This window comes from Salvia hispanica, chromosome 2, assembly GCF_023119035.1.
Source record: "Salvia hispanica cultivar TCC Black 2014 chromosome 2, UniMelb_Shisp_WGS_1.0, whole genome shotgun sequence".
In the NCBI taxonomy this organism is placed as follows: Eukaryota; Viridiplantae; Streptophyta; class Magnoliopsida; order Lamiales; family Lamiaceae; genus Salvia; species Salvia hispanica.
In genome coordinates this window covers 27,286,646-27,298,759 of record NC_062966.1, presented here as the reverse complement: position 1 = coordinate 27,298,759, position 12,114 = coordinate 27,286,646, and the positions used below count along the sequence as shown (strand labels likewise).

Sequence of the window (12,114 nt, the reverse complement as noted above, 5' to 3'; positions counted from 1 at the left end):
TGGTTTAACGCTGGGGGCCGCGCGCCGGTACCCAAGTGCGGTCCGACCCGAGGTGTTATGGATGCTCTAACTCTACCAAAGTTACAAATGGGACTTATATGTAAAAAAGAATAGGTAAAACATATGTGAATTATAAAGGTTTAACACTTAGTAGATAACTAAAGTAAAATTATTATTTGACGTGACATTTATTATTTGACGTGACATTTACACTGAATAGGTTTGAGTTTAATGTATATAGTTGGAGATATTCTTATTATGATCATTATAAGAATCGATTTTACTCTCACGGATAAAACTTGATGTGATTTACCTAAAAAGGAGCCACATAATTTATTTGGGCGCAACAAATACTAATGTGAAAATAGCGTAGACATTAATTTGAAATGGGTCCACGAAACGTGGTTAAGCATGTGATATTTTAGAGGACGATTGACCAAAAATGGTAGACATTCATTATAATGCGGGTATATTGAAAGTTTCAAAGTATGCATTTTTAACTGTCAAAACCGGCCAATGCATCTGCCTAGCAAGTTACTAACGGCTCAATTGTAACGGGCCTGGCCGCGAACCAGAGAAAATTTAAGATTAAATGATCGATGTTGTCTAATCGTTTGAGGTATTTATTGGAATATATTTGCTCTTTTACAATTGCCATTATCATTGTATTATTCTTGAGGTGTAGTTAAGTGGCACGAGACTCGTCTATCTTTAATTAAATGGTCTATGGATCAATACATGCCTTTGGATATGGAGCACCCTTAAATCCTTAGACCAATTGTTCCACCTATTGAAGTGCCTACAAATCAGCAATATGAATAGTCACTTGCCCCGCTATGAGTAGTTATCAAAAAAGAAAAAAGAATATCAACATGGCAACTATAATTACATGCTGATTGAGTAATTGATAATGTAATTTTTGGATAATTACAATGTAATTTGAATATTGACATGTAACTATCCTTGCCATCACAATGTAAGATAAAACAGAGGGCAACGATCTTTTATTAATATTCTTTTAATTATAAAAGGCCCTTTTCTATTTTTATGAGTGACACTATTTTATTTCACCACTATTTACTATGTTAATTATATCTATTGGATATATAGAAATTTAATATAAAGAACTTATCATAAACAGATACTCCCTCCGTCCCGGATAATTCGTCTCAGTTTTCCATTTCGGTCCGTCCCACATAATTTGTCCCATTTCACTTTTACCATTTTTGGTAGTGGACCTCATATTCCACTAACTCATTTCTACTCACATTTTATTATAAAACTAATATATAAAGGTATGACCCACATCCCACTAACTTTTTCAACCTACTTTTCATTACAATTCTTAAAACTCATGCCCGGTCAAAATGACCCGATTTATCCAGGACGGAGGGAGTAGAAACTAATTTTAATAGATAACCTGAAATAGAAATTCATGACTTATTTTTATGTACAGAGGTAATAAAACACTAGTACTACTACCAATTCATGACTTGTTTTAATGGACAGAGGTAATAAAAAAATAGTACTCTCTCCGTCCCACAAAAGATGTCACACTTGTGGGAGGGTACATGATTTTAGGAGGTTTTGTTTTGTGTATTAAATAGAGAGAGAAAATATAATTTTTATATTCATGTGAGAGAGAACTTTTTCCAATAAAGGAAAATATGACATCTTTTGTTGGACAAACTAAAAAGGAAAGTGTGACATCTTTTATGGGACAGAGAGAGTACTACTGTATCTTTCTCTCGTCAATATATAATGATTGAACCAGAAATTTTTAGTTATACATTTCATCTTCCTTCTTCTCTGTTCAGTGGGATTCCAACTCAGGGCAGATAACATCAAAGACTCAACTGATAAAATTGGCAAAGTCCAATTCGGTTCAAAAAGTTCAGCAAAATTTGCATAATCCAACAAAATATGTGAAAGCAGTTGCATCTACAACATGAAAGGATAGCTTACTTGTGATGATGGTGGTGGTGGTGACATTTGTCTTTACAGACAATTTTTTCTACAAAAATCTATAGCTATATTTTACAAAAGAAACCACTTTCCACATATGGTATGATCTCCAAATCAGCATAAAAAAAATCTGAAAGCTTGACTAAATGGGAAGTGGGAACCTAAACAACAATTAAATTGTCTCGGAGATAAAACATCTAAATCTCTTGAAGAAAATGAGGCATTTATCCGGCCTGTAAGTTTCTTCACAGCCCGCTAACTGTTCCCGAAGCTCAAACCAAACGGTTGAGAATGAGCAGACACTTACGCAACTGGTCTCTTGATACAGACGTTCTTGGATCCGTTAGCATGGCCTGGAGTTGAGAGCATAGCAGCTCGCCCTTTTGATCGTCTGCTGTTGATTCGGCAATTAGTTGAAGCACTGTACAAAGTTGGTCAGGAGGGCTAGGTGATTTAGGTGGAACTGGAGGAACGAGAAAAGGGTGTTGGAGTAGTTGAGGGATCCTCCAACGCTCATTCCGGTCCCATGCAAGACATTTCTTCATAAGATCCAGAAGCCATGGGTTTGGGAGAGGTTCGTACTTGATCTCGTGATTTGGGTCAGTGATGGCTTTGAATTTCTTCCAGAAAGTTTCGTATTCCGCAAAAGGCGTTCGCCCATAGACCATTTGGTAGAGGATACAACCCAGGGACCAGATATCCGAAGAACGGCCGCATTTTATTGTGTTTCCATTAGCATCTGTCTCATTACACATATATGCTTCAGGAGACATGTAACTTAGGGTCCCGACCTGCAATGTGGTATAATCTTAGGAAATGAAGAAGCATAGACGAAACACAAATGTTAACGCATAAATGTTAATAGCCAGACTGAAGACTCAAAAGTTCATATTGGATTTAAAGATATTTGTTTTCCAATGCTCAAACTACTTTTAGAAGGTAACTAGCATCTCAAGTATATATACAGTTTTAAAATAACAGAAGTAAACCTGCGAGTCCCGTTGAATGTTAGTTGTGTCACTCATTATAGCCTTGGCGATCCCAAAATCTATTAGTTTCAAGGAACCTCTCACCAGAAGAAAATTAGCTGGCTTTAGATCAGAATGCACGATGCGTTCCTCGTGAATGGTGTTTACTGCTTGAAGTATTTGCTGCACCATGCTATGCAAATTGAGATGTTTATATAATTATATCTTGCTCTAATGTTTGACAATGGCCAGTTTCTTGAGCAAGTATAGAGGAAATGAAGCAAATAAGTGAATGGCTTTCGTGACTGACCTGCCAATAAAATCGGAGCCAGTTCTCATCTATGGTTGCATTAGAACCATCCAGTTCCTTCCATTTCTGAGCTAGCATGTGAGCTAAATCAATTTCTCCATGTTCAAGTACCATGTATACGAACCCATCATCTCTAACCCTGCGTTCCTTATTACTCATTGAACCTTGCATCACTTCCCTTAGTAAAGTTTTATCTGTCACCTAAAAATTACAAATAGATATAAGTCTGTAAGTTGTACATGTGATAGTAGGTCACGATAAAGAAGTAGCATGAAAAAGAAAAGAACATGCACAAACTTTTCACAAGTACCATCACTTAACACACAGCAAATGCTTTCCTTCTTGCAGGACATTTTATGTCTAAAACAGGACCTTTTATTAGCGTTTTATGTTTCTCAAATCAACTTTGTCACCAATTTGATTAGAAATCTTAGCAAACATGTACCCTCAGGAGTCCATTTTACTGAAACAAATTATCATCTGCATTCATGTAGACTTATTTTGCATACCGATGTATTTTGGCATATTATTTACAGTGAGTTAACTTGTTGATCAGTTAATGCCGCTTCAGTCATGATACAAAGCTTGTTCCATACATTTACAGCAGATCACTTGTAGGTTACATAGGAAAAAATTTGCTGCTTCCAATATGGTGTAACACCTATGACCTCACCGAGGTCAAACTTATTTGGGAGAGTGAAGAACAATGGTTATTCTCTTATTCTTGCTACAGAAGCACTTGTTTCGTACTTGACTTTTATACATGAATTTATCAATATTTTGTAACTAACCAAGTGGATTGAGGAGCCGTTACAGACTTACAGCTAATAGGCAAAATCATCAAAGTAAGCAAGACAGCAGATGAAATTTTTTGTTAAAAAACTTAAAATCTAATTAGATATACAGTTTGTTTTAAAGTTATCTTTCACAACAAACCAAACAAGGAGAACCATAGGAACATAACTAGTCAAGGGTATTTTAATCAATCTAATTTTCAGCATGCAAAAATGCTCCGAAGTGTAAATTTATAGTTGATATTTTAATATTTTAATAATGCACTGTAGTCTGTAGCTTACAAGTTCCGAGTAGTATAGATATTCATAGCTACTTAGCTAGTATCTGAGAGAGATAGTACCTCATAATCAACCAGGTTAATAATGTTGTTCTTTCCCCTCAGTTTGTCTAAGTACTCTATTTCTTGGCAGAATCCAAATGCAGTGGCATAGTCACGGCCTTTAAGTTTTATCTTCTTCAAGGCATATATTGTGCAATCTGATGATATAACTTTATGGACCTCACTACTTCCACCACTACCTATCTTGCCAAGTCTTTGATAGAGCTTCCCATTGACTTTGAAATATAAGTCAGGATCATAACCCTTCTTACGAGAAGTTGATGTTGCTTTACCAGTGGCACCACTTTCTAGTTTCTCTGACTTGGAATTTTCCAGTTTCATATCTGATGGAGGTACGTCAGATGGTGGAAGTTGAGATTTTACACTGGGAACGTCTCCCTTGACTGGATTGCTGTTGTCTACTAGAGAAGAATCTTTAGTAATACTATAATTATGCGGCAAACTAGTCTGCAGCTCCTTACATGGATCAGAAGATTTATTGACTTCCATCTCTGTTGCAAGAGCAGAGCAGATAGCTTGTGAGGTCACAGCTGACTGAGGAGCAGATTCTCCAGTTCCACCAGTACTCTTGGATAAAGAACATGATGGCTGGACTGTGTTCATTTTCCCTTCAGCTTCTTCAGCTGGACCAGTGCCCAATCGAGCACCGCCTGCTTGAGATTGTGAGCAATAAGTTGTTGAATTAATCATAGGAGCAGAGCTTGAGTTCATAAGCGTTGAAGTAACACAAGAAGATCCAACCGCTGAAGACTGTGTCATGGCATTATTCAAATCATTCTGCAAAAAGTTTCCAAACTGGTGGAGCTGATCATGAGCACCCATTGTCCTTCCAGTCAACACAGAAGTAATACCTCCCTCAGACCTAAGACTGTTTTCCATTTCCATACCTTGAAGATTATGATTTCTCCAGTCCTGATTGGCTGCAACTGATGTATCCACTTGATTATCCATAACCATCATCTTTTCTGTCAATGCAAGTGAATCCATATGAGACAACAAATCACCTGTTCCAGTGGCCATTTGATCATCGGCCCCTGCATAGACAATTTGCAGTATATGCTATAAATTGTGAACAGCTACTAACCCCTAGTTTTATCACACACACTACTTGACATCCATTTACATACTCAGTACTATTTTTTAGTTAGTTAATATAGACAGTTTACATCCATTTGATCTCATTGAAGCATTACATAACAAATAAGATTAAAAATTACCACAAGATGTGGCAATGGCATTGCTGGAAAAATGAACCTTCCTCTGAATTTCTTGTAGAGCATTCCCAGGTCCTGGTCCCAACAAAGCAACTGCATCATTGATCTGAGGCCTAGTAGGTCCATCTCTCTGGGTATTGAAAAGCTTCATATTTACATCATGTGCATCTACTGTGGTAACCCCTTCTGAAAGTGGAGTTATTGGAACATCATCATTATTGGAACATCGCAGTGACTGCATCCTCCGACTCTGCAGGATATCCCCTTTGCATTTTTCGGAATCCAATATTGATTGTGGTCTTATACTTGATTCCTTTGGAGTCTCTCGCTGAGGAACCACATTTCTTACCGGCTTATGCATCACAGCTGATTATCCATGCAAAGAAATCCAACACAAACCATTAAAGCTAAACTGACATTGCACTAAAAACTTCTACTCTAAATTCAAATGCAGTATACCAGTAACTAAATCCAAATTAAGTGCCACCGGTCATCAACTAAAGATTGATAAATCACTACCTACAGCAGCATGCAAATCATCAAGCTAGTTTGAAGCAAAATTAGAACTTTCACTACCTACATCCACAGTTAAAGCATGAAGTAGAACACATTAAAGATCGTATCTCCGCAAAAGAAAATCTAATGAGCTATACTTTTTAACACAATGCATAATCCCAATTTTGTTCACAAACTCTTCCATCTTCGATTCCTAATTTCTCTTAATTCGCGTTTCCCCAATTCAATTCGAGCCACACGAGATAATCAGGAGTGATGCTTAAAATACCATTGCCCTAGCCACACAAATTAGCACCAATACACTATACCTATTGGACGGTGTCGTTTGAAGGCGGCTTGCATATCGCGCACGAAGCCGGGAGTGGGCCGCGACGAGGATGAGGACGACGACGTCGAGTTGCTGGTGGAGCTGAGGCTAATCGGACGGCGCTGCTCCGGCTCCCCTTCCATCGATCAATCGATCAAGCATTTCCGATTCTCCACGAATACTTGCCGAGAAAACCACATTCACGGAGAAGCATCCATCAAAGAACTGTTCACTCTCTGTGAGAGAAGAGGATTTTGAAATCGCAAAATGGCGCTCTCTGCTTTTTCTCTGTTTTATTTTAATTTTAATTTCCCTTTCACTTTGGTATATATTTATTGGGCTGTTGAGCTCTAAATAGGCGCAGGCCCAAACTATTTCGGCCTACTTAAATTGGGCTATATATAAATCAAGGCCCAAATAGCCATCAAATATATTCAGAGGGTTTTCTACTTTTCTTCGTCTTCGTTTTCTGACATTTGGAGCTCACCGTGTGCTAAAATACGCCGGGTGCGTACTTCCCTACTCTATTTTCAATTAAGTTTTTGCTTTTTAATACTTTTATGCTGGCAATTCTATTACTTAGGAGAATCAATTTTGGATGTGAAGCATTTTGGGAATTTCCCCCTTTTTTTAGTTTAAATTATGAGGCTGTGGATTGGAATATTGGATGATGCTTTGATTCAATTACCTTTTTATTGTGTTTTATGCTGCTTTATGTAGATGCTTTTACTATTGATTTGAAAAAGTGTTTTATATGTGTGTTGGTTATGTTTTTATAGAAATAATGAGCAAAAAACTGTGTGATTTGTGTAATTAATTTTATAATTTGATGATTTGTATTGCTGAAGAATTATTTGAATTAGTAGAAGTGATGGTTGAAGTTTGAAATTAGGTGTTGTTGAGTGAGTGAAGCCCGAAAGCCAGCAAGAATGAGGCTCCTGACTCATAACATGTTGTCATCGAACATCAAAGGCGTGACGAACGGATTCCCCCTTGGGATTGAGGTGGAGAAAACGGAGGAGAAGGAGGTGGAGATGAACGCGGACTTCCTCCGGAACATGTTTGCCAAGGTGGAGTGGAAGGCGCTTGTGGAGGCTGCGAAGACGTTGGGGTATACTGAGCTACCCGAGAATGTTGAGCCCTCCATGCTCGACTCGGATGAGTTTCTGCGGAGGTTCCACCATGCCCTCCTCGAGCTCCACCTTGAGGAGGGCGCGTTGGTTTGCCCTGAGACTGGCCGGAAGTTCCCTGTCAACAAAGGGATCCCGAATATGCTGCTTCATGAAGATGAGGTTTGATTGTTGCCTTTAGTCGAATGTGTGCCCTTGTGCGGCCGTGTTTAGGGTTATATATCTGTGGATGTTAGGATCTAAGGGGATGTAGAATTGTAGAAACATGACATGTGGCTTGAATGGTTTTGTGCTTGTTGAGAAATTTTAAATGAGTTTTTGTTAGTCAGCTTGCTTGATGAGGAAAGTAAGACGCTTCACCTCCAATCAATAGGTCGAGATTCAAGTCATCATCACGGCTATGAGATAGATGAGGAATCATTTTTTATTAGTACCTTTTTCTTTGTTGATTAGTTGATTTATGAGAATACTCTTTGTTTGTTTAGCTGAAGGGATGTGAGTTTTGATGAATCTGAGTTTTGCTAGTCCTTGATATAACTGACTTGGGAAGGGAAAATGTCAAAATCTTGAACTGATAAAAAAAACTATGAGATTGCAACTATGATTTACTTTCCTTTCTCCAAAATCTTTATAATACAGAGTTCAATACCATTGTTCCTCTATTTCACCACAATTTGAAACATAGCTTATGGTTTGCTTTAGAGGTAGTAGAAGTAGTTGGAGTATTGTGAGCGGAGAAAAGATCTCACCTTAATAAGAATTAATGTATTGTGAATGATTAAAATGGTGGACTATGGGGTAGAAATTGGTAAATAGGTTGTTATATAAGAGTAACGTGTTGTGCATAATCGCGTATATAAATGGAAATGAACTCATTTTTGCGTACTTTTTTTGTAATAGAACATTTTTAATCAATAGCCATATCTATCTAGCGAAAAAAAACAACATGATACATAGTAGATTTATGCATTGTAATCAGTTTAATAAGAAAAACTTAAGAAGATTACTCATCTCTAAACTACTTTTACACCAGAATATCTCTAAATTGAAGTCTAAATTTCTAATAATTAAGTACCCAATCCATTCCTCATATTCTGTTGTTACGAGTACTATGTTGTATACTACTAGTATCTAAGAACATGGAATCAAATATATTGAGCTAATAAAAGTACAAGACTATATTCATATCATATGGTGCTTTAATGTGATTTTGAGGCATAATGAGTCAAATCAGCTATCTAATTCAAAGTATCATTAAATATGAAGTGGTTAGTGCGTTTCTTGATTTTAAACAATGCTCTTAGATCTAGATATTCTAAGTACCTTTTGTTTAAAGTTTCAACTTTCAGCCAAATTACGACATATAGGAGTATAAGCTTTGGAAAGTTAGAATTTGAAATGTTTTTGTCTATAATTTTGCCATGTGTTGTAGACAAAAACTAGAGATTCATTCAATGACCATACGTCCCAAAGTAATCAAATCGCATTCCCTTTCATCGAATTTATATAAAACAAGAAACACTCCCCTCCTTTCATCGCAATCTCTCGCGGTTAATACTCAAATATAATACCAGTTTTGAGCTGCCCCCGTCTGCGATCATTCCCTCCATTGTTGCCCTCGAGAGTCTTCCCTCCACCGCCCAACGTTCTCGAGAATATGTAACGAAATGTTATCGAGTTTGACATCGGCCAAGTGAATTTGGAATGAACTTGATTTTTAAATGCTAAGAATAGATCATTTCTGTGCGCTCTTACAAGTTACTAGGAGTAGTATTTTATCCATCTTCTGTTAGAAGTCATATGTTGTTACTTTAGGGTGATTCCTAATAAAGCTGTCATTCTATTTTTGTATATTTGAAACTCACATTTTATTAACTCAGTTCTGATTTCATTGAACTCGCCCCAATATGATTTAAGAATTGAAAACCATAATTAGCTCATAATCAAATAATTTTGTCTTTGGCAGTGACAGTTAATTTTAGGATATTCTATTGATTATAGGAAGTGGGAGATTCACTCCACATCAGTCAACTAATTATTATTTAATAATTTACACACGCTCTCTTTGTCAGTTAGTTCAGGATTGTCACCCAGTGTTCTCCATTACCATCCTTTATTATTTAATAATTTACACACGCTCTCTTGGTGATAAGGTTAGAGATGCCCAAGGTTTTCGGTTCCGGCGGTTAACCGCGAAACCGGAACCGCCGGTTCCGGTTCGGAACCGGAACCGTGACAATAATCTTGAACCGGAACCGTGATAATTTGAACCGGATAAGGTGCTACGTGAGGTGCAGGGTGAGAACACCGCGGCTGCGATCTTGAATAAACTTGACGAAGTTTATTTGGCCAAATCCTTGGCCAATCGCCTCTATATGAAAAGGAGGCTCTATTCATACTGCTTTGCCGAAGATAAGTTGATTATCGAGCAGATGGAAGAGTTTAGCAAATCTATTGATGATCTTGAAGCGATAGATGTCAAGATCAGCGACGAGGACAAAGCCATACTAGTACTCAACGCGTTGCCAAGTTCTTATGATCAAATGAGGGATGCGATCCTCTATGGGCGAGATAAGCCGATCTCTTTGGCTGAAGCTCAAGCCGCTTTAATGGCTAAGGAGTTATAGAAGGGAGCGACAAGGCGACCAGATCCTCAGGCTGAGTCTCTCAACATAAAGAAGTTCAATAAGAAGAGATTCAAAAAGAAGTTTGATGAGCCGAAGCCTGATCCAAATGCAGCCAAGGAGATTCGATCTTGTCACTGGTGTAAGAAACCAGGACATTTAAAGAAGGATTGTTTCGCTTGGAAGTGTAAGCAAGCTACGGAGAGCCAACTCAGCAGCAATGTCATCAGTAGTGATGGTGATGAGCCCTCTGAGGTAATGAATGTCATGGATAGATAGCAGGGGATTTCTTGGATCATGGACTCCGGATGCTCTTTTCATATGTGCCCTAATGAAGATTGGTTTCAAGATCTTAGAAAATGTGAGGGATCTGTTTTACTTAGTAACAATGTTTCTTGCAACATCAAAGGAATTGGTAGCATCAAGATGAGAATGTTTGATGGCTCTGTGAGGATTCTTTCTGATGTTAGACTTATTCCAGATGTCAAAAGGAATCTGATCTCCCTTGGAACTCTTGAGAGGAAATGTTATTTGTTCACATCAGAGAATGGGGAAATGAGAGTTTGTGTAAAGACTCAAAGGTGAAGATGCTTGCTCATAGAATGGGCAGCCTCTACTATCTTCAAGCAACTGTGATAACTGGAGAGGCTAATGTGGCAATTAGCTCTGATCTCAGAAGCTGGCACTTGAGATTGGGCCATGCAGCTGAGGGATCTCTGAAAGCTCTCATCAAGAAAGGAGCCATTGATGCAAATCCAGATGACAGGCTCCAACCTTGTGAGGATTGCTTGCTAGGGAAGGCCAAGAAACTCTCATTTCCTACTGGTAAGCACACCTCAAATGCTCCTCTTGATTATATTCATTCAGACCTTTGGGGCCCTGCTCCAGTGAATATGTGGGTGGTGGAAAGTACTATATGTCTATTATAGATGACTACTCTAGGAAAGTGTGGGTGTATGTGCTAAAGGAGAAGTCTGATGCTTTTGGTACTTTCAAGACTTGGTGTAATGAAATGCAAACTAAGAAGGGGAAGTCACCAAAGATTCTTAGAACTGACAATGGCCTTGAGTATCTCTCAAGGGAATTTGATAGTTTTTGTGCTGAAAGGGGAATTAAAAGGCACAAAACTGTCCCTGTCAATCCACAACAAAATGGAATTGCAGAGCGTATGAATAGAACTCTGATGGAAAGGTGAGGTGTATGCTATCATCCTCTGGTCTAGAAAAGCACTTCTGGGGTGAGGCTGTTGCTACTGCAGCCTATTTGATAAACAAATGCCCATCCTCAGGGATAGATGGTGATGTTCCAGATGAGAGATGGTATGGAGGGAAGTCAGATTACATGGGCTTAAGGCCTTTTGGATGTAAGGCATATGCTCACAAGAAACAAGGAAAACTCAATGCTAGAGCTGAGAAGTGTGTCATGCTTGGCTATCCCAGAGGAGTTAAAGGTTATAGGCTCTGGTGCATTGAACCTAGCAACGGTAAGATTGTTCTGAGTAGGGATGTGGTTTTTATGGAAGATGAGATGCCACTCCTTGACAAGGCAGCTGCAGCTGACAGCAGCTGAGGGGATAGGACAATGGAAGCTCAGTTTGAGGTGGAGACTGATGGTGGTCAGCCAGAGATTGATACTGAGACAATGTGGGTTTTGAGGAGGTTCAGCAGCCAGAGATTGATACTGAGCAGGGGCCATCAACACCACAAAGCTATCGTTTGGCCAGAGACAGACCAAGGAGGCAAAATGTGCAGCCTCCAGCAAGGTTTTCTGACTATCACATGCTCTCTTATGTCTTACACATAGCTGAGGAACTAGAATTCTCAGAGCCTGTATCCTATGAAGAAGCTATGAGAAGTCTAGAGAGAGAGCATTGGATTCAAGCTATGAAAGAAGAGCTGCAGTCTCTGATCAACAACAAAACTCGGATCCTGGTTGGCAGAGATGA

The 12,114-nt window shown here is 38.5% G+C and overlaps 2 protein-coding genes across 2 annotated transcripts; one reads left to right on the top strand and one right to left on the bottom strand.

Annotated features, from left to right (window-relative positions):
• Positions 1-1,942: 1,942 nt before the first annotated feature.
• Positions 1,943-6,682, bottom strand: LOC125204573 (serine/threonine-protein kinase MPS1-like). The gene is given in 7 exon segments (XM_048103259.1): positions 1,943-2,267; positions 2,269-2,756; positions 2,955-3,116; positions 3,244-3,444; positions 4,379-5,412; positions 5,596-5,958; positions 6,417-6,682. Coding segments are annotated over 7 exon segments (2,520 nt in total). The 5' UTR covers positions 6,559-6,682; the 3' UTR covers positions 1,943-2,137.
• A 174-nt stretch (positions 6,683-6,856) lies between these two features.
• On the top strand, positions 6,857-7,869 carry LOC125204154 (multifunctional methyltransferase subunit TRM112 homolog A-like). The gene is made up of 2 exons (XM_048102720.1): positions 6,857-6,922; positions 7,308-7,869. The coding sequence occupies exon 2, from the start codon at positions 7,345-7,347 to the stop codon at positions 7,711-7,713; it is 369 nt and encodes a 122-aa protein (XP_047958677.1). The 5' UTR covers positions 6,857-6,922; positions 7,308-7,344; the 3' UTR covers positions 7,714-7,869.
• The last annotated feature ends 4,245 nt before the right edge of the window (positions 7,870-12,114 follow it).

Excerpts from the sequence above, each read along its gene's own strand:
- LOC125204154 (XM_048102720.1), top strand. The coding sequence starts at position 7,345 with ATGAGGCTCCTGACTCATAACATGTTGTCATCGAACATCAAAGGCGTG.